At 52.5% G+C, this 20,283-nt stretch overlaps 1 protein-coding gene across 4 annotated transcripts in view; it reads right to left on the bottom strand.

Annotated features, from left to right (window-relative positions):
• Positions 1-9,327: 9,327 nt before the first annotated feature.
• The window catches only part of LOC124523008 (ultra-long-chain fatty acid omega-hydroxylase), a 31,407-nt gene continuing 20,451 nt past the window's right edge, over positions 9,328-20,283 (bottom strand). For all 4 annotated transcript variants that reach the window (XM_047094748.1, XM_047094747.1, XM_047094749.1 and 1 more), the window contains 10 exons: positions 19,780-19,833; positions 19,533-19,660; positions 19,195-19,316; positions 16,141-16,408; positions 14,785-14,851; positions 14,554-14,683; positions 12,984-13,117; positions 12,020-12,084; positions 11,287-11,369; positions 9,328-10,897 (listed from right to left, as the gene is read on the bottom strand). In XM_047094748.1, the coding sequence (XP_046950704.1) occupies positions 10,720-10,897; positions 11,287-11,369; positions 12,020-12,084; positions 12,984-13,117; positions 14,554-14,683; positions 14,785-14,851; positions 16,141-16,408; positions 19,195-19,316; positions 19,533-19,660; positions 19,780-19,833 (1,229 nt within the window). In that variant the 3' untranslated portion in view covers positions 9,328-10,719. The remainder of the gene's footprint in view (positions 10,898-11,286; positions 11,370-12,019; positions 12,085-12,983; positions 13,118-14,553; positions 14,684-14,784; positions 14,852-16,140; positions 16,409-19,194; positions 19,317-19,532; positions 19,661-19,779; positions 19,834-20,283) is intronic.

The raw sequence follows: 20,283 nt of genomic DNA, 5'->3' as shown, positions 1-20,283 counted from the left end.
AGTCCAGGGTCACATGGTGTGGGTGTGGATCTTCAGAACTCAGCACCTCCCACATGGGTGGGGAGTTGCAGGGATGGGCAAGCTAACAGCCACCCCTGTTCTTTCAAGGCCAGCAGGGTGAAGCAGGGAAAAGCTTGAACGTGAGAGTTCAGGTGCCATGGGGGCACAGTCCGGCCAAGCCTAGTCCCAAAACATCTCTGGGGCTCCTCTCCACGTACGAGGCAGGTCAGAGGCATGCACCATTTCCCAGCGCAGAATCAGGAAGCCTTGGGCCTCCGGGCTGCACAGCCTGGCAGGAGTTCAAGCCCTGCCTCCAAGCAGCCTAGGGCCTGGGCTGACACAGGACCGCTGGGGACAGGAACAAAGAAGCCCTTCTGGCTGGGGGTTACTTGCATCAGACTCAGGGGGTAAAGGGCCCAGTGGGAAGAAGGCACCTGGAGGCGAGGGGGTAAGTCTGCAGGGGGCCCAGACAGAGCTGGGAGACCCTGCACGCAGTTCTGTCCCTTCACGGCCCTCTCTGGGCTCAGTCTTGCCTTCTGGGAAATGGGATGTCAGATGAGGGCCTGAGAGAGGACTCCTCTTGCTCAGATCCTGTCCTGATTCCGGAGTGAGGAATCCCCCCCACCCCGACCTAACCAGGTCTCCCCATGTCAAATCCCAAGGTGAGGGTGAGTTTGAAGGATGGGCCTGCTGAGCAAGAGGATTAGAAGGGACATTCCTCCTGCAATGACAGGATGTGCATTTCCTGTCCCTGACCCACACATTCCTTCCAGCCCTACCTGGTCCAGCTGCCGGTGGCCTTCCTAGAGTTCCCTCGTCCTCTGCTGCACTGGATCCATGAATCTACTCGCTAACATTCCATCCAGAGGAGGGCCAGGGCCAGGGCCACATAGGTCTGGGGAGAAGCAGGAGGATAGAGGAGGAAATAAAGGTCCAGAGAAATTCCCTCGAGCCACACAGCAAAGTAATTCAACGTGACAGCACAGGGGAAGGTGAATCCTGGCACACAGTAGGTGCTCATTAACTACTCAGGGAAGAAAGGGACTTTCGTAGCCCTGAGCTCTAAGAACTGACCAGTCAGAGTGTAGTCCTTAGACCCTCAGTATTGGCATTACCAGCAGCATCTTGGACCCCTGCAGGATCTCAGGCTCGAACTCAGACCCACAATGACATGGCTGTAATTGCTTTGCTATTGTCCCCAGTAAGGGGAGGGATTTAGGTCCCGTCTCCTTGAATCTCGCCTGGCCTGGGACTACTTAACCAGTAGCGCGTGGGAGAGGCTGGGCCCTGCCAGTTATGGGCCAGAAACAGGGCCAGCAGCCCACACTGACGTTTGCTCTTAGAATGCATCCCCTCAGAGCCAGGCTGCCATGCTGCAAGGAAGCCCAATCCACACGGAAGGGCCCCACTCTTAGGCATCTCCGATCGACAGCCCCAGCTGATTTACCAGCAAACTGCTAGCAACAACTGCCAGCCACAGGAAGGAGCCATTTGGACATTCCAGCCCAGGTGGGCCTCCAGATGAGCTCAGGCCCAGATGACGGTGCGGAACCAGCTGGCTGAGCCCGGTCACCATGCGGCGTCACAAGAAAAGATGAAGTGGTCCTTGCTTTAAGCCACCAAGTTTGGGGGACTGTTTGTTATACAGCAATAGATCATGGGGATACCAGCTGAATCAGAATTCATGTTTTCACCCCGTGCACGTCAAAGTTTGAGACGCACTGCTGTAAGAGACCCAAGTCAGGCTCAGCAATGTACCTCCTAGGAAACTTAGCCAGTCTATCCCTCGGTTTTTTCATTCGTCAAGCAAGGAGGAAAATCTCCTTGCTTACTGTGTGTCTATTGAGCACCTACTGTGTGCCAGTCACTATTCTAGATGCTAGGGATGCAGCAGTGAGCAGGGCAGACATCATCCCTGCTGTCAAAGGGTTCATATCTAGTGGGGAGACAGTTCATATCTTGTTGGACTGAACAAATGATCAAGAATGTATCAGACAGTGATTGTGACATGAGGGCTTCCAGGGGGAGGTGACCTTTGAGCGGGTCCTGAATGAAGAGGGGGAGTGGGAAGTGTTGTTGAAAGGGCCCCACAGTCATGGTGTAATATGCCCAGCAGTGGGCACTAGTGAGTATGGCTTTATTCCATCGACACCCACACTGTGATTGCAGTCGACACGCCCTTCAAGGAGCCAGCCAAGGTGGCAAAATTTGTTCCGATATTCAGTCCAGAAGCAGGTATTGAAGACTGCTCCACTACATCCAAGGACTCAAAGCCCAACAGGCCTCTGTGGCTGTGGAAGGACAGGATCCATCCATCCAGGACTCCTCACATCCTGGATCGGGTGACAGGAAGCAGAAAGGAAGCAAGAGACCCAGTGTGGGAGGCAGGAAGCCTCAAGTGGGACTTTCTGCTCTGAGTCAGAGGTGGTTGGAGTGTCCCCAGTGGTTTCTCATCCAACAAGGAATGTCTCAGCTGCCAAATGACACAAGCCTGGCTTATGGAATGGCCCCCAGCCAGCGTTGGAGGGAGGGGAGCCACACACAGAAAGGCAGAGGCTGGCTGGTCCTTCCACCCGCACTCAGAGTCAGGCAGTGGACAAGTGTGTGTCTGACCAGAGCTGGCAGTCACTGTGAGTCGCCAGGCTCAGGTGCGGCCCGTCACCCCTCTGAGCCTCAGTCTTCACATCTGTAAAATGGGCTTGATAAAACCTCACAGAGCACTGCAAGCATTCTATCAGAAACAGGCCAAGAGGATAGGAGAAAGTACAACTCTGAGTGATATGTGAGTAATGTCCCTGTCTACATATAAAATTATGAGTGTGTGTGTGTGTGTGTGTGCACGCATGTTTGCATGTGCAGCGAAAAAGTTCCAGAAGATTCCACACATCACAGTGGAATTGGAGAAAGTGGAATTGGAGTCTTTACCCTTCTAACTTGCTATTTGTCTCAAATAATTTCTCCCTCCCTGAGCTGCTATAACTGTTATCACCAAAATACTAAAAGGATTTGGTGCAGCGGGGGGCACATAGTTGGTGCACAAAAGAGATGAGCAGTTTTTCTTTTGTGACACCATGAAGACACCTCTCCCAGGAGTCAGCCTGGGGTCTCTCTACAGCAAGCATGGAGGCTGCTTGGTGGCTGGAGTCTCTCTTTTCCTTTCCTCGGCCTTTGGGAAGGAACAGGTTTTGGATTCAGCCCAACAGAGTTCAGATCCCAGCCCTGCTCCTCACTGGCTGTGTGACCTGGAGCAAGTCACTTGTCTTCTCTGAGCCTCATGCCCTCCTTGCTAAAACAGAGAGGTGGGCTTATACCTCCCAGGCAGTTCATTCTTGAACCACAAACTGTACTTGGGCATTTACTCTTTTACTCTGTACCAGGCACAGTGCTAGGACCCAGAACCTGGGATGAACAAGACAGATGGGGTCTCTGGATCATGATGCTCATGTCTGACGGGGGAAGCCAACGGGAAACAAGACCAAGTCAGATGGCGGTGGCAATGAAGGAAATTAACAGAGTGAGACATGCTAGCAAGTGACCAAGGGGGCTATTCAGACGCGGCAATCAGGGAGGGCTGCCCTGTGGAGGTGACCTTTGAGCAGAAACCTGGATGGTGGGGAGGCGCAGTCCGTGCATGAGAACCACTCCCTGAAGCCGTGCCAGAGCTGCAAAGGCCCAGAACAGGGTGCGGCACACACTTGGCTTCCTTACACATGCTCATTCTTGCTCCCATCCTCGGACGTGCAGAGACACTCGGGGCTGGAGGGGCTCCTGCGATGGGGTGGTGGCGGCAGCAAGGAGCAGCTCAGCTGGAGCCCCGCGATGGTTGGGGAAATGAGCCCAGAAGCCGGCGGCGTTGAGGTTTTACTCCATGTAATTGAGAACTTGAAACCGACAGGGTTCTGAAGCTGTGCTGAGGGCAGATTCCCAGTCCAGGCGGCAGAAGTGGCCTGGGAGGCAGAAAGCCTTAGAGGAAAACTCAGGAAAAGCTCAGAGCGCACACAACAGCCAGGAACAACCGCGAGGGTTTTGTCGTGGGCATTGAATGCACTGATATCCTCCCCCTCCTCCCCCCTGCTCTCCCTTCCCCCTCCACCTCTCCCCTCCCTCCTCCCTCCTCCTCCTCTCCCCACTTCCTTCTCTCTCTGTCTCCCTCTCTGATTATTGGGTGATGATTGCTCACAAAAACTAGCCTAGCCACCACCAACACCCCAAGCCACAGAAGAGAGACTTGGAGAAGGGACCCTGGAGCAGTGTAATGTCATAAAAAGAGACATTTGCTGGGCGCCTGGGTGGCTCCGTCGTTAAGCATCTTGGGCTCCGGTCAGATTTTACGGTTCATGAGTTCGAGTCCCACATCGGGTGAGCACGAGCCTCGCTTCCGCTGAGCTCCGTGTCTCTCTCTCTCTCTCTCTGTTTCTCTCTCCCTTTCTCTTTCTCTCTCTCTCTGCCCCTCCTAGGATTCTCTCTCTCTGCCCCTCGCTCATTTGTGCCCTCTCTCTCTCCCTCCCCCCCAAAAAAGAGAGACCCTTTGCCCCCTCTCCTCCCCACGTGGTAGATCACAGATCACAGATGTCAGCAAAGGCTGTGCTACCCCTTCCTTGAGAGGCTGCGATGATCAATTTTTCATGTCTGCTACACTAGGCCCCCATACCCAGCTATTTACCTAAACATTTACTAGGTGTTCCTGTGAAGGTGTTTCGTAGATAGAGTTAATACCTACGATCAGCTGACTTCAAGGAGTCAGTTACAGCACTCCAATGCAAATGGGCTTTGTGCAGTCAGCGGCAAGGCCTCAGGAGCAAAAATTGAGAAAAGAAATTCTGCCTTGAGCTGCAGCACCGACCCCTACCCGAGTTTTCAGCCACCGCCCCACAGACTTCACGCTCGCCAGCCCCCTAGTCTCACGAGCCAACGCCTTAGGATAAATCTCTCTCAATAGACAGATGGATGCTATCCTGTTTCTCTGGAGAACACCGACTGACAGAGATAAAGAATTCCCTTCACCTTGAACCTGAGCTGTCCTCAGTGACTCTGGGGACTTATGAGTCTAGGTCGTGAGAAGACTGCCAGCTGCCTTGGAATACACCCTCCTGGATTCAGCTGCCATGTTAAGAGGAAGCCCAAGGGTCGCCTGGGTGGTTCAGTCAGTTAAGCATCAACTTTGGCTCAGGTCATGATCTCACAGTCCAGGAGTTCAAGCCCTGTGTCAGGCTGTGTGCTGACAGCTCAGAGCCCAGAGCTTCGGATTCTGTGTCTCCCTCTCTCTCACTCTGTCTCTCTCTCAAAAATCAATGGTTAAAAAAAAACTTTTTTAATAAATAAAGAAAATAGAATGGTGGATTTGGGGCACCTGGGTGGTTCAGTCGGTTAAGCATCCGTCTCTTGATTTCGGCTCAGGTCATGATCTCACAGTTCGTGAGTTCAAACCCCACATAGGGTTGTGCATTGACAGTGCAGAGAGTGCTTATGATTCTCTCTCTCCCTCTCTCTCTGCCCCTCCACTGCTCATTCTCTCTCTCTCTCTCTGTCTCTCAATAAATATTTTTTTAAAGAAGACATTTTTAAAATGGTTATGTGTACAAAAATGTATGTACATTGGAAAATGTTCACATTTGCAATTTTTTTCATACTAAAAAAAAAAAAATTCACGCCAAACTGCTAGTCTGGGGGTAGGGAGCGGAAGCCGCAGTGGAAGAATTTCCCTTTTAAATTTCTATGCTTGCATAAACAAAAGCATAATTAAGTTTCTACAACTGCATTTTTTTTTACCTCAAGCCAATGTAATACTTGGAGAGGTGATAAATGAATAAACTACTTACAACACTGCCTGACTCACAAGTACCAAGTATGTGTTTGCTGATATTCATCTTATTTTATGACAGATCAAGGGCATGAGCATCAGCCAGGAGCCTTGGGTGTCTCTGGGACACATATCAGGGACCTTACTGGTTGTGAATACCACCCAGTCCCCCACTTCATTCCCTTAGTCCTTATCAAGCAGGAAGTTCTCAGGGGACAGCAAGTGCCAGGGTCAGGTGGCCATGGTCAAAGCCCACTTTTGCCATTCTCCAGCTGTGTGACCTTAGGCAAGTGACTTGCCCTCTCTGAGCCTCAGGTTCCATCTTGGTAAGAACGGCATAATAATAGACTCGTGGGGATTGGAGGAGCGACCTGTGGACTCTAATGTGAGGATTCCAGCACAAAAGCTGTATTCTGAGACAAGAATTTAACTGCCAGTAGGGCAGTGAGGCAGAGTGAGATGAGGGCAGCCAGGAAAGGGGGCTTTATCGAGGAAGTTCCCACTCGGGGCACCTGGGATTCAGTCCCTCTGGGGACCTCGGGGAGACGGCGAGAACAGGCACCCACCAGTCGTTACTCAGGGCCACTGCCAAGGGCATTATTTCTCCAGAATGTTCTGCCGGCTGCAACAGCTGAACCCGGGGGGGGGGGGTTGGAAAGTTGCCTGATGTGGACAATGTAACTGGTGAGTGGGGTTCTCCCTCCTCTCTTCCCAATACTGCCCCACACAGTCACACACACACACACACACACACACACACACACACACACGTGTTCTCAAACGCACAGGTGCATGCAGGCACACAATCTCACACATACACACAACGCACCCACGCTTGCACGCGTACACACACTCGCGTGCACACATCCACACACCTACGTGCACACATATGCACATATCCAAACATACACGTCCCACGCACAAGCACGCGTGCACACACGCTCGTGCACACACGCTCATACACACTCTGAACTAACGGAGGAGACGAGACGCCTTAAAGTTTGTTGTCCCCGAGCCGTCCAGCAGAGGGAGCCTCCGACACACTCAGGAGAGGAAGGAGACAGCGACCAGTGGCCGGCCCGGCCTGGGCGTGTTTGGAGAATCGCTCTGATGCAGCAGGTCCCGGAGACCTACGGGCCCCAAGCCTCCCCTCCTCCCTCCCTCATTCAGTCACCACCATCGACCTTAGCGGGAAGTCAATATGCATGAAAAACATGATGAAAAATCCACACGGCAAAGGAGGACCGAGGTGCCAGAAAGGAGCAGTCAGGTGCCCAAGGCCACCGCTAGGAAGGGGTACAGCCGGGTTTTAAACCCACATAGGTCGTCTCCCAAGAGCAAGCTTTTTTGCCGGAGGATGAGTGGCCTCCAACTGGGGATTCTGGCCGACAATCCCAGCACTCGCCACCCGGGGGCACCCCAGGACACACGTCGCCTCCAGCATCCCGCCGCCCAGCTTCGACTCATCTCCACGACCCCCAGCCCCACCCCGCTCCACCCACGCCTGCCGCCACCCCCCTTATAGGCAAAGCGAGGCTAGGGACCCAGACCCGCACGAGAAGCCTCAGGGGTAAGCTACCCCGTTGAGGCCACGATATGAGGACATGGTCGTGGGACCTTGGGTGAACCATCTCACTCTGGGGAAATCCGTCTCCACTTCCATTAAACGAGACAGTTAATAGTACCCCCTGAGAATTAAGTGCCAATATTTGGGAAGGGCACGGAGGAAGCACTCAACTTTAAATGTCATTATTGTTATATCAACTCTGGAGACCCCCGGGGGGTTGGTCTCCCCTCCATGAGCACACGCACACACACAGAGGGGGATCTCACCAGTCTTGGGGCTTTTGAAACACCATCTAAGTGCTGAGGTTTCCCAGATGTATGTATCACCAGCCCAGAACTCCCTCCCGAGTTCAAGACCAGCCTATCCGACTGCCCACTTGACATCTCCAACTCCTCCTGGCCCCAACTGACATGCTGATCTCAGCCCTCACACCCCGCCCCCCCCCCCCCCGCAGAAAAACCTTACTCTGTTAAGCATTCTCCATCTCGAGGTGGCACGTCTGTCTTTCCAGGTGTTCAGACCCACATCTGGGGGCCTCCCTTTCTCCTGAATCCTTCGTTCAAGGTATTAGCAAATCTGCCAGCACTAACTTCGTAAAGCAGTCGGTCCAAATCAGAATCCAAGCACCTGTCTTCACTCTACAGCCCACAGCTTGCTTGGAGACACTGTCATCTCTCACCTGGACAAATCTGGTCACCCCATCTGATCTCCCTAGTCCCATCCTTGCCTCACACAGTCTCTATTCAACATGGCAGCCAAAGACTATAATAACAAATCTTGTCCCTCCTCTGTCCAGAACCCTCCGTGCCTCCCTATCTCTGTCATAGAAAAAGTCAGTGGACCCCAAGGCCCTGTGGGACCTGCTCCTATCCCCTCCCTGACCTCATTCCCTTCCGTGTTCCTCCTCCAGCCACACTGGTCTCTTCAATGCCCCCTAAACACCCCAAGCTTGTTCCTACCTCAGGACCTTTGCACTATACGTTCTCTCTGCCTCAAAAACTCTTCCCCAAAATATCCACATGGCTCCTGCCCTCTCCTACCTAAAGTCTTTGTTGAAATGACCCCTTCTTGGTCAGGGCTTCACTGACCATCTTACAACCTCTCCCCCTGCCCCACCAGCATTACTGAACACCCACAGAAATATACGCACTGACCCAGCTCAATGTTTCCATAGCACTTATCGCTTCTCTCCCACATGGGCCAGTCACCCCATCTGGTCTCCCTAGTCCCACCCTTGCCTTCCCACACAGCAGCCAAAAGAATACTATAAAGACCAAGTGACTGGGGCGCCTGGGTGGCTCAGTTGATTGAGCGTCCGACTTCAGCTCAGGTCACGATCTCGCGGTCCGTGAGTTCAAGCCCCGCGTCGGGCTCTGGGCTGATGGCTCAGAGCCTGGAGCCTGCTTCCATTCTGTGTCTCCCCCTCTCTCTGCCCCTCCCCCGTTCATGCTCTGTCTGTCTCTGTCTCAAAAATAAATAAAACGTTAAAAAAATAAAAAAATAATAAAAATAAAAAAATAAAGACCAAATGACAAATCTGTCTCTCTGCTCAGAACCCTCCCATGGCTCCCCATTTCTGTCACAATAGAAGTAAAAATCCTCCAAGGCCCTGTATGAATTTACTTATTTGCTCATTTATTATTCGTCATGTTAACCTCCCCCCACACCCAACACAGGTCAATTATGTAAGGGCTCAAATACCACCTGGCTTACAGCAGATGCTCAATAAATATTTGATGAGTTAATATGGTTACTGTAGACCTTGTCACTGCCCCATCTTCTTTATCATCATATCAGGGACTACACCATCACCTGTTCCCCCAGCCAAAAACTTGGAAATCACCCTTAACTCCTCCCTCACCGCAGCTCCTGTGGCTAGGTAGTCCCCCCTCCTGTCCTGCCTGGACCTCAGTCTCCCTCTTCCCCAGGTTTCCATTCCCCAGTGTCCCCCCCCTTCCAAGCCACCGTCCTGCCAGCTCATATCTGACCAGATCCTGTCATGCTCCTGCTCACACACCTTCTATAGCTCCCTATTGCCTTCAGCATAAGGCTTGAACTGAGATGTAGCCCGCAGTTCCTGGGCAGTTGGCCCCTGCCCGACTTTCCTCCAGTCTGCACCCCTCCTCCGGATCCAGCCTCTCTGGAGTGGTGCTCCTCGAGCACACCATGTTCTCCCTTACCTGGGGACATCTGCAGATGCTGTCCCTCCCACCTGGCATGCTCTTCTCTCCTTGTTACCACTCAACTTGTACCCTCACTTCAGCATCAGAGAAGCTCTCCCTGAGCCACCCCCCTGTTGTGTCACAGAGCAACAAGGGCCTCTCTTTTGGAGCACTTGTCACGGATTGTAAATAAATTTACGTGTGGAATTATTTGTTCAACATCTGTCTCCTGTTCTCCCGATGGCAGGAATTGGGCCCGGCTGTGCTCGGGGCCCAGTGCCAACAAACACTTAATTAATATGTGGTCTGTTGATGAGATAAATGAATGCACAAACTGTCCCCAAAAGCCTGAGTTCATGTCCGAGGACAAATGGCTTCCCAGCCTCCTAGCCCAAGGCTTCCCTCAGTTGCCTCCCAGCTGTCCAGGCACCTTCATTTCCTTCCTGGAGCCCAAGGGAAGTGTCTGGCTGAGCTAGGGAGTAGACGGTGGGGGGGGGGGGTGTCTGCATCCCTCGCTTTTATTCTACAAAAATCAGAACACTCAGCAAAGGGCCTTTCAGCAAAGGAGGAAGGAAGAGGCTTTCCAGGGAAGGTCTGGATTTACAAAACATCAACAGAAGCACACACCCTGAGCCCTGGGATGCAGCCTGATGCCAGAGGAGTTCGCCCATATGAGCTGGGGGCCTCAAGAAGCTGACGTCCGGGTCCAGGGCTCTTACTTCAGGCTCCAGCTCTCAAGTCCTCAACTTAAAAGCCAGCCGGGATCCACGGGGCACAGGTCCTGAATCCCAGAGGCCTTAGGTGTCAGGTCTAGGGTCCTCAGATGGTTGGGTGGGTGGGGCCTGAAGGCCCGAGTGCTCTGGATCCTGGGGGTGGGTCTGGGCCCGAAGAGATACGGCTGAGCCTGGTCCCTCAAGCAGGAAAGCAGGCACTCAGGGGACCTGACCTGGACCTCAAGGGGGAGGACCAGACCGTCAGGAGGCGGAGCCTTGCCATGAGGGGCGTGGCCTGCACCTTCATCATACTGCTCAGTGGAGGAGCCTGGTCTTCCAGGAGCCCAACCGGGTCTTCGAGGGGCGTGGTCTCTGCCCTCAGGGCCCTGGGGGCGGGGTCTGGTCCCTCGGGGGCGGGGCCTGGGCCTCTTTGGGCGGGGCTTGGGCCCCCCGGGATCCGCAGGGAAGCGCCAGCGATCAGGCCCGCGGAGGCAGTGGCTCCACGTTGAGCCAGATGCCGTTTTCCGTGCGCAAGATGAGCTCAGGCTTCCGCCGCACCTTGCGCGTTCGGTCCACACTCAGGCGGAAACGCAACAGCGTCAGCGCCACGGCCACGCGCATCTCGGCCATGGCAAAGCTCTGTCCGATGCAGTTTCTAGAGGAAGGGGGAGGGGGGAGGGGCTCAGGTGCAGCCGCTGTGTGACCCGGGAAGGGGGGAGTCCCTGGGTAAATGACCGACCTCCCGCTCTGGGTCTCAGTTCCCTCATCTGTAAAACGGGAGCAATGGCATCCTAGAGTCGTTGGGAGCCTATGAGCCCAGAACTCAGGGCCTGCCACACAGTAGGCGCTCAACACCCAGGGATGCTATCACAGAGTCTGATTTGGGGGTTTCTTAGTACACTGGAGGCATGAAGGGTGCTGGGTTGGCAGAAAGCACATCTGGGTGGGAGGTGATCTCTGCTCCTGATCGGCACATCCCTGACCTTCGACTCCCATGGGGCTCCTCCTACGCTTGGCTTAAACTGGGGGAAACAGAAGAGTTACCTGGGTCCTGCGGAGAAGGGCACATAGGCCAGTGGGGAGCGCTGCTGTGGGTTGTCCGGGTCAAAGCGATAGGGGTTGTACACCTAGGCAGGAGTGGCCAGGGGGTGGGTGAGTCTGGTTGGCCCATCCATCCCAGCTTGGTCCTGACCCTTCCGCTGGATGGAGAGAACCTCACTACAATCCAGCCACACCCTCCTCTTTTCTGTTGTTCAAGCATGCCAGCCTGACTCCAACCACAGGGCCTTTGCACTTCCTGTCTCAACTGCCTGGAACAGGCTTCCCCCTGCTCTTCGCACTTCTCAGGTCTCAACTCAAACACCTCTTCCTCCCCAAGGCCTTTCTTCACCATGTGAGCTAAAGTGCCCCCCACCCCCTCCAGTTTTTATCTCCTTTGTGCATGTATCACAACCATAGTTTTTGCTTATTTTCTTCCCCTGAACTTCACAGTGAGCTCCATGAGGGCAAATAAAAAAAAAAAAACAAAACAGTACATTTCTCGGTCCTCTGTGCCCAGCACAGAGGCTGGCAAACAGTAGGTGTTCAATAAATATTTGTGGACCTAGTGAATCAACAAACAGTGAGTGAATACATGGGGGGAGGGGCACTCAAGCTGTGCATCCAGCCAGGCCACCTGGGTCCCTGGGGAAGAGGGTAGGAAGGCCTCAGTGGCCCAGGACCACCCCTTCTGAGAGGGAAGAAGCTGAGGGAAGAGAGGATTGAGGCAGGCGCTCACCTTGGAGTCAGGCCACACTGTGGGGTTGTGGTGGGTCCCGTAGATGCTGACCAGGCAGATAATTCCTGTGGGGAGGGTGGCATCATTGGGGCCACTGGGGCTGAGGGGAACTTTCCCTGAAGTCCTCCTCCTCCCCTGCTCTTCCTGGAGTCATGTTGTTCCCAAGAGCCATCTACCACCCTTCCCTGCCCATCCTTCTCTGAAAAATTCTGCTGCTGGCCCCCTAAGAGGTCCCCATCACCTGCTTTCTAGCTGCCATGCCGGCCACACAGGGATCTCTGTCACTCACAGATCTGACATTGTTCCTCCTCAGCTCAAAAACCTCCCATGGCTCCCTACTGTCCTGAAGATCAAGTTCAGGTGCCTCAACCTAGCATTCGCAGCCTTTCAATACCTGCACCCTGAAACTCTGCTCCATAAATATGCTCTGTCTTTCACTTTCTACCTTCAAGGCTCACCTCTCATGCTGCCTCTTCCAAGCAGACCCCCACCCTGAATTTCACCCCATATTAAGGCATCACTCCTTTGGACTGTTTCAGCCCCTTTAAAGTTACTTCCTTTAGGCCATTCCTGACCCCATGTGACTGGGAATGTCTGTGCCCTGCTGTGTCTTCCTCAGACTGAGTGGTATTCAAGGCCTGGGACTGGGAACGAGGCCTCTCTAGATCCCCAGCATCACCCAGAGCCAGGCTTATTCTCCAAGGAATATTTGGCCACTGAATGAAACCATCCCTCCCTCACCTGCACCCTCACAGGGCCCACCCCACCACACCCACTCTTCCTCTTCCACCTGGACTCACCCACCTCTGTCTAGCCCCTACACGTGCGTTCTCCTCCCTCACCCCAGAAGCAACAGCCACACAGAGAGATGGCCCATCCACAGGGAGGGTGCACCTGGGGCAGGTTTGACCATGCTCCCATGGGCACTAGAGCGGCCTGGCTGCTGGCAGCACACAATGGGCACCTTTGGGGATGACGCGCCCATCTGGAAGCTTGATGTCCTCCGTGCAGCGGCGGGAGACCAGGGTCACGGGTGGGAACTGACGTAGGCTCTCCTTGATGCACATAGTGGTGAAAGGCAGCTGGGTCAGGTCGTCCCTGGGGAACATGGAACGTGGGATGGTCAGTGGCTTGGAGCCAGGGCACAGCCACACCCCTTCCCCCAAACACACACACACACACACACACACACGCGCGCGCGCTCAGGAGCAACCACGCAGGAAACCAGTCCAGGATCTCAGACTTGCCCCAGCTTCCGGTGTTTGCATTTATGCCATGCACACATCACTACCCCTCAGCATGCCCCCAAGCAACCCCAGCAGCACCAGCAGGCTTCTGCATGCCCAGCATTAACCCTTTAACTGATGGATTACGTGGCAGCCAGGGGAGAGGTGCCAGGACAGGCGGGGGGGGGGGGCACCCGGGCATCAGCAATTCACCAGCCTGTGTGGATCAATTTCAGTATTTAAAAACCTGTCCATTCTCTCCTTCTGCTATTATTAACTTCTTTCCGTTGGACTCCAGGGCCCAAAAGTGGATTAATTATAACCCTTGGTCCATGATCTAGATCGTTTTCTTTCTCTTTCAAAGAAACTTCACGTCACTCCTGTAAAGGGCAAACGGCATGCCTGGCATAAAAGTACCCATAAGGTAAAGTTTTCCACTGGGAAAACAGAAGAGTTATTAAATTCTGGCAAGACATCATCTCCCGCCCAGTCCTCAGAACCTGAGCCATCTTTTCCCTTCATCAAAAAGGCAGATTATCAAGGAGTTGAAGAATACAATGGCACCCAACTGAGAATGTCTCCCTGATGTTGAAATCTAAAAGGTTGACGCGGGGGCGCCTGGGTGGCTCAATCAGTTAAGCGTCTGTCTTCAGCTCAGGTCATGATCTCATGGTTCAGTTTGTGAGTTCGAGCCCTGCACTGTCAGCACGGAGCCTGCTTGGGATTCTCCCTCTTCTCTCTCTGCCCCTCCCCCACGTCTGCTCCCCCCCACCCCAAAATAAATAAACTTTAGAAGATAAATAAATAAAAGGTTGACACTAAACAGAAAAGAGCTTTCTCGCTGTTTGATGCTATTTAATGCTGTGTTTTCTTCGAGTCACCCAAAAATCAGCTCTACACGGCACATGTCTGAATTATACACCCCTTGCCCTTTGCATGTGATTCTGCAGTGCCTTCTGCTCAGGCGGGTAGAATGTATGTCCTGCCCCATTCATGGTGGACTTGGCCGTGTGACTCGCTTTAGTGAAATGGAATGTTCCAGTGCAGGCAGAGGTTTTAGACTGTGGTCTTCGAGCTTCTGGAATCTGCCTTGAGAGGAACACGCCCCAGGTGGCTGCTGGTTCAAGGAGAATGAGGAGACGTGTGAAACAGACCTGAACCCACACCTCCATTTGGAAGCCACCCCGCTCAACTGAACGGCACCCTGCAATAGCGAGAGCAAGAAATATGTGCAGACCAGAGCAAGAAACAAATACGCAAGCTCTAGACTCAACCGGCCCCCCACCCTCCCCCTGACCCCAAACGGACCACTCCAGCTCCTCCAGCTCCCGGCCTTGCGTGACCTCTCGGATCTCTTCCCGGCACTTCTCCTGGTACTCTGGATACTTGGCCAAGTTGAACAGCACCCATGACAGGCCACTGGATGTTGTGTCATGACCTGTAGGCAGGTGAGGAGCTCACGTGGAGGCTGCCTGAGGACAGCGGAGACACGATCTTCTGACAACGGGGCCCCCTCCTCGTCTCCCTCCACATCCTCACCTTCAAACATAAAGGTGTCCGCCTCAGCTCGGATGTCCTCATCTGACAGTTCCTTCCCGTCTTCATCCTGGAACGAACAGGAGAGGATCCTTAGCCCACTTCATCCCACCCTCCACCTCCTAGGGCTGAAGTCAAGATACTCCCCCCTCTCTCAAGCCAAGCTGCAGGGGGAAGGATGCTAGGCAGACAGAGGTACGTGGCTTGTCTAAGAAAGATGGAAAGTGGGAGGGAGAGTCAAAGGTGAGGGGAAGAAGGGAGTTTGTATCCCTTGAGCAGCTGGTTGCAGCAAGCATCCTGCTGGATGGAGGCCCAACCATGACCTGTGATCAGGTCTCATGACCATCATGTCGTAAATGAGGAAACTGAGGCTCAGAGGGAAGAGTCAGATGACTAAGGTCCAGCATCCGCTAAGCAGCAGGGCCAGAACTGGAACCCAGAACTGCCTGAATCCTGAATCCAAGTGCTGCTCAGAAATTCCACAGAAGGGGGAGCCTTGGTGGCTCAGTGGTTAAGCATCTGGCTTTGGCTCAGGTCATGCATGATCTCACAGTTCGTGAGTTCATGAGTCCCACATCAGGGGAGCTCAAGCCCTGCTTTGGGTGAGCTCAATCCCCTCTTCCGGTGAGCCTGGCTTCTGTCTCTCTCTCTCTCTCTCTCTCTCTCTCTCTCTGCCCCTTGTGGGATTCTCTCTCTCTCTCTCTCTCTCTCTCTCTGCCCCTCACTCACTTGCTCTCTCTCTCTCTCAAAAACAGGAAGAAAGAAAAGAAATCCCACAGAAGCAATCTCTGCAAGTGTCATATTTTTTCAAAGTCTTGGGTTTCAACTTTTAAGCATGGTGAGCAAAATCATGTCCCCCGCCCCCACCACAACCCTCCAGAATTCATACGGTGAGGTCCTCACCACCCAGGACCTCAGAACGTGACTGTATTTGGAGACAGGGCCTTTCCAGAGGTAATTAAATTATGATGACGTCATTAGGGTGGGCCCTAGCCCAATATGACTGGTGTCCTTAGAAGAAGAGGACATTTATGCAAAGACACAGGCAGAGGGAAAACAACGTGAACACACATGAAAAGGAGGCCATCTACAAGACAGGGAGAGAGGCCTCAGAAGAAACCAACCCCTGTCAGTGCCTCGATCTCAGACCTCTAGCCTCCAGAACTGTGAGAAGGTTAACTTCTGAGGTTTAGCCCACCCAGTCTACAGCACTTCGTTACGGCAGCCCCAGCAAAATGAATACAGTAAGTCTTACTTGTGTATTAGGGTGCCTGCCTGCCTCCTAGAGCTGTGTTATTCGGGACGTTTGTCCTTTTATGGAGTTGGTGCAATTCACGAGGGGCCGGGGCCCAGCCTCACCTTGGCCAGGAGCAGCACATCGATGAAGTCCAAGGTCTTGCCCTGTTTGCCCTTAAGCCAGGCCTCGGCCCCCTGCTGGTGCAGCGCCCGCCTCCGCTCCTGGATGACCTCCGTGGTGAAGCGGTGCACGGTGTCACAGGCCTGCCGGAAACGCCGCCCGTCTGCCGTGAGGTAGTAGATGAGGTCGATGTGGTGGTGCACGCGGTATTGGCGCTGGACCACGAGTGCGCTCAGCTCGATGATGGCCGAGATGTAATCGCTCATCTTCCTGCCGGGAGAGGAAGGGCCGTGAGCACAAGCTGCTCCCTAGGACCAGTGAGCAACCCCCCCCCACCCCGTATATAGACGGTATTTTCTAATTTTCCTGTACTCTTCACGCTCCACCATCTGGGGTCTTGCTGACCCCGGAGAGACGCGGCCCCTCCCAGAGCTAGCCATTCTGAGAGATTGCCAATGACTCACCCAAGAGTATGCCTTTGTGCACACCAAACAGTCCAGAGCCCATACGCTGAAACTTATCAGGCCGAGCCACTATCTCCAGGCCTTAATCACTGGACAACTAGGGACAGCCCCCATCCTCCAGAGCCCTCTGTAATTATTCAAATGAGTGAATCCTAAGCTTGTGTAACCGCCATACTGTTCCTTCCCAAGGAAACCACCAAAAAAGACTGTCATGCTTTCTCCCAACTGACACCGATGCCTCCCTGTGTGGCCCTGAGGGGTGTAGTAGGTCCCCTCCTCTTGGGAACTGTAAGGAACAATCATCTCCTGATCGGGTGGCCTCATCATATCTGAATAAAACCAAAATCCAGGTACACATAGACCCAAAGACAGATTAGGACTTCCAAATAGATGTAGCATCACAAAGACTAAATGGCTATAAGCCACAGAGTGAGAGAACTCATAAATATGATCACAAACTTGTATCTAAAATATATAAAGAACTTTTGGGGCTCCTGGATGGCTCTGTCAGTTGAGAGTCTGAGTCTTGATTTTGGCTCATGTCATGATCCCAGGGTCATGGGATCAAGCCCCACATCAGGCTTTGGACTGAGGGTGTAGCCTGCTTAAGATTCTCTCTCCTTCTCCCCCTGCCCCTCCCCAGGTCACTATCTCTGTCAAAAAATAAAATAAAATATGAATAAATAAATAAATAAATAATATAAAGAACTCTTAAAATGCACTAATAGACAAAGAATCCAATTAAAAAATGGGTAAAACATATGCATAGACATTTCTCCAAAGAAGATATACAAATGTCCAATAAGCACATGAAAAGATGCTTAACAGCATTAGCCACTACAGAAATGCAAATCAAAACCACAATGAGATACTGTTTCACCCCAACTAGGAATGGCTATAATCAAAAAGACAGATAATAACAAGTGTTGGTAGAGGTGTGGAGAAATTGGAGCCCTCACATACTACTGGTAGGAATATAAAATGCTGCCTCTCTCTCTCTGTCTCTTTCTCTCTCTCTCTCTCTCTCTCTCTCTCTCAAATAAGCATTTAAAAAATTAACAAAAAAGAAAAAAAATGAAATCACTGGGACAGGTGTGCAAGGGGCTGTCCTTGGTCCTGAACTATGCTTGTTGTTTTCACACATGTGTCAGTCTGTCATTTCCTTGTTTATTTACTTGTGCACAGAAACTGCTTTTCTTCCCATCAACATATAAGTTCCAAAGGAGCAATACTTTGTCTATTTTGTTGACCATTATATTCACAGTGCCTAGTCCAGGAATGGCACATAGTAGGCTGGAATAAATATTTCTGGACTGATTAATTAATCAATTAACTAGTTAATCACTAAAGCCACTGTCACTTTACCCAACTGAAACATAACCCTACAAAGCCCAGAGTAACAAAGTCAGCAGCTTATCATTGAGAACCTACTATGTGCTACAAACTTGCCATTTATGATGTCTCTTATTCCTTATATCCCCGCTTAGATTATAAATTCCAAGGAACTGGGACTTAGTCTGTTGCTCACCACCATATTCTCAGTAGATAGCATAGTATCTGGCACATAGTAGCTACGCAACAAATATCTGATGAATGAATGAATGAATGAACCAGGACAATGGTTATTTTATTCATTCATTCAACAAATATTTACTGAACATCTACTGTGTGCCAGGGCAGTGCAACATCATTTTATTCTTTTTTTTTAATGTTTATTTATTTTTGAGAGAGAGAGAGAGAGAGAGAGAGAGAGAGAGAGAGAGAATGAGTGGGGGAGGGGCAGACAGAGAGGGAGACACAGAATCCAAAGCAGGCTCCAGGCTTGGAGCTTTCAGCACAGAGCCCAACATGGGGCTTGAACCCATGAACCTGAAGATCATAACCTGAGCCAAAGTCAGACGCTTAACTGACTGAGCCATCCAGGTGCCCCATATCATTTTATTCTTAAAGCATGTCTCAGAGGGTCAAGAATTGTCATCCCTGGAGTGCCTGAGTGGCTCAGTTGGTTAAGTGTCTGACTCTTGGTTTCTGCTCAGGTCATGATCTTGCAGTTTGTGAGTTCAAGCCCCATATCAGGCTCTGCACTGACAGCCTGGAGCCTGCTTAGGATTCTCTCTCTCTCTCTCTCTCTCTCTCTCTGCCTCTCCCCTGCTTGCTCTCTCTCTTCCCCCCTCTCTCTCTCTCCCTTCCAAAATAAATAAATTAAAAAAAAAAAAAGAATTGCCATCCTTGTTTTACAAAAAAGGAAACAGGCTCATAGCCTGGGGAGACACTTTCCAAAAGCCAAACTATTCCTCATGGAAGGATGAGGGAAACTAGTACTTATTAAGCACCTACTCTATACCCAACCACCAACTTACATTACCTCACTTAATACTCACAAGATGACTGTGGGGGTGGGATTGGGATTCCATTTTTTCAGATAAGGACACTGGCCCAGAGAGGTGATGTCAGTTTTCAGAAACACACAGCCTGTCGGTGGCAGAGTACCGACAGCCCGGCGATGCCCGACACCTGAGAGTCTCCCTTCTTCTCCCACCACCTTGCCCTGCAGCAACCGTCTCTATCTTCCCCCAGGAAGGCCACACTCACTCCTGGCAGTTGCTGTTGTGGCTGAAGACACATTTCTGAAGACTGTCCAGGGTCATGAGGCTGATGTGCTCAAACATGTCAAGGGAGACCACTGGGCCCTCCGCCAGGCGCCGCCATTTAGCCTGCGAGAGAGAGAGAGAGACACATGGCGAACCGAAGCAGAGACCGCAGGCTTTGAGGCGGGCTGACAACGGCACCCCAGCTGCCTGCTTGCCTCAAGCCCATTTTGTAGGTAAAGGAAGTGAACCGTCCTGACATCCCATGGCTCACACACGAGTCGGGGCCTGGACCAGTCCCACTCCGCGGACACCCTCTTCCCAAGAGACCCCGCGACTCACATGCATGATGTCAGTGCACTGGTTGAAGATCTTCATGTAGGGCTTCAGGATGTCGAAGTGAAAGGCGGGGGTCAGCAGGCGGCGGTGCCGGCTCCACTTCTCACCTTTGCTAAGCAGCAGCCCATCTCCTGGGCGCAGGAGACTGCCCTTAGGAGCCTCTCCTATTACTCTGAAACCACAAGAAACCCCACGCCCCACCCCCTCTTCCCTGAAGCCCCAGCCCCAGCTCATCCACTCCCACACTCACCCAGCCAAGGTTTCAGGAAACCGTAGAAAAGGTCATCCTTGGGGGCAATGGCAGCTGTGGAGAGAGAAGAGGTGATGATAATTCAAAAGAGAGTGCGGACCCTTGACCTCTGCTTCTAACCTCCTTGGGGCTCCTCTCTGAGCTCTGACCTCCACCTCACCTCTCCACTCCATCTTCCACACCTGCTCCTGAAAGACCCTTATAGGATGCTGATCTGAACATGAGCCTCCCCTACTCAGATACCTCCCATGGCTCCCTATCACCCTTGTAAAAAAGTTCAAGCTCAGGCTAGCACTGAAGGCTCTGCCCCATCTAGCCTCCCTGTGTCTCTCCTATCTCACCCTTCAACATACACCTCACATACTGGCCCAGGCTGAGCTCTCCATCCAGAATGGCCCTCTTTACCCTAATCACCCCCTCTTTTCTGCCAATCCAGGCCATCTGAATTACGCCTCCTGTGCTCTCAGTCTCCAGTGCAGCCTCCTCCTTGCACTCCGGTCCCAG

This window comes from Lynx rufus, unplaced genomic scaffold (genome assembly GCF_022079265.1).
Source record: "Lynx rufus isolate CCGP_SWC_20201006 ecotype Redwood Valley unplaced genomic scaffold, mLynRuf1.p SCAF_4, whole genome shotgun sequence".
Classification (NCBI taxonomy): domain Eukaryota; kingdom Metazoa; phylum Chordata; class Mammalia; order Carnivora; family Felidae; genus Lynx; species Lynx rufus.
This window is presented reverse-complemented; position numbering and strand designations above follow the sequence as displayed.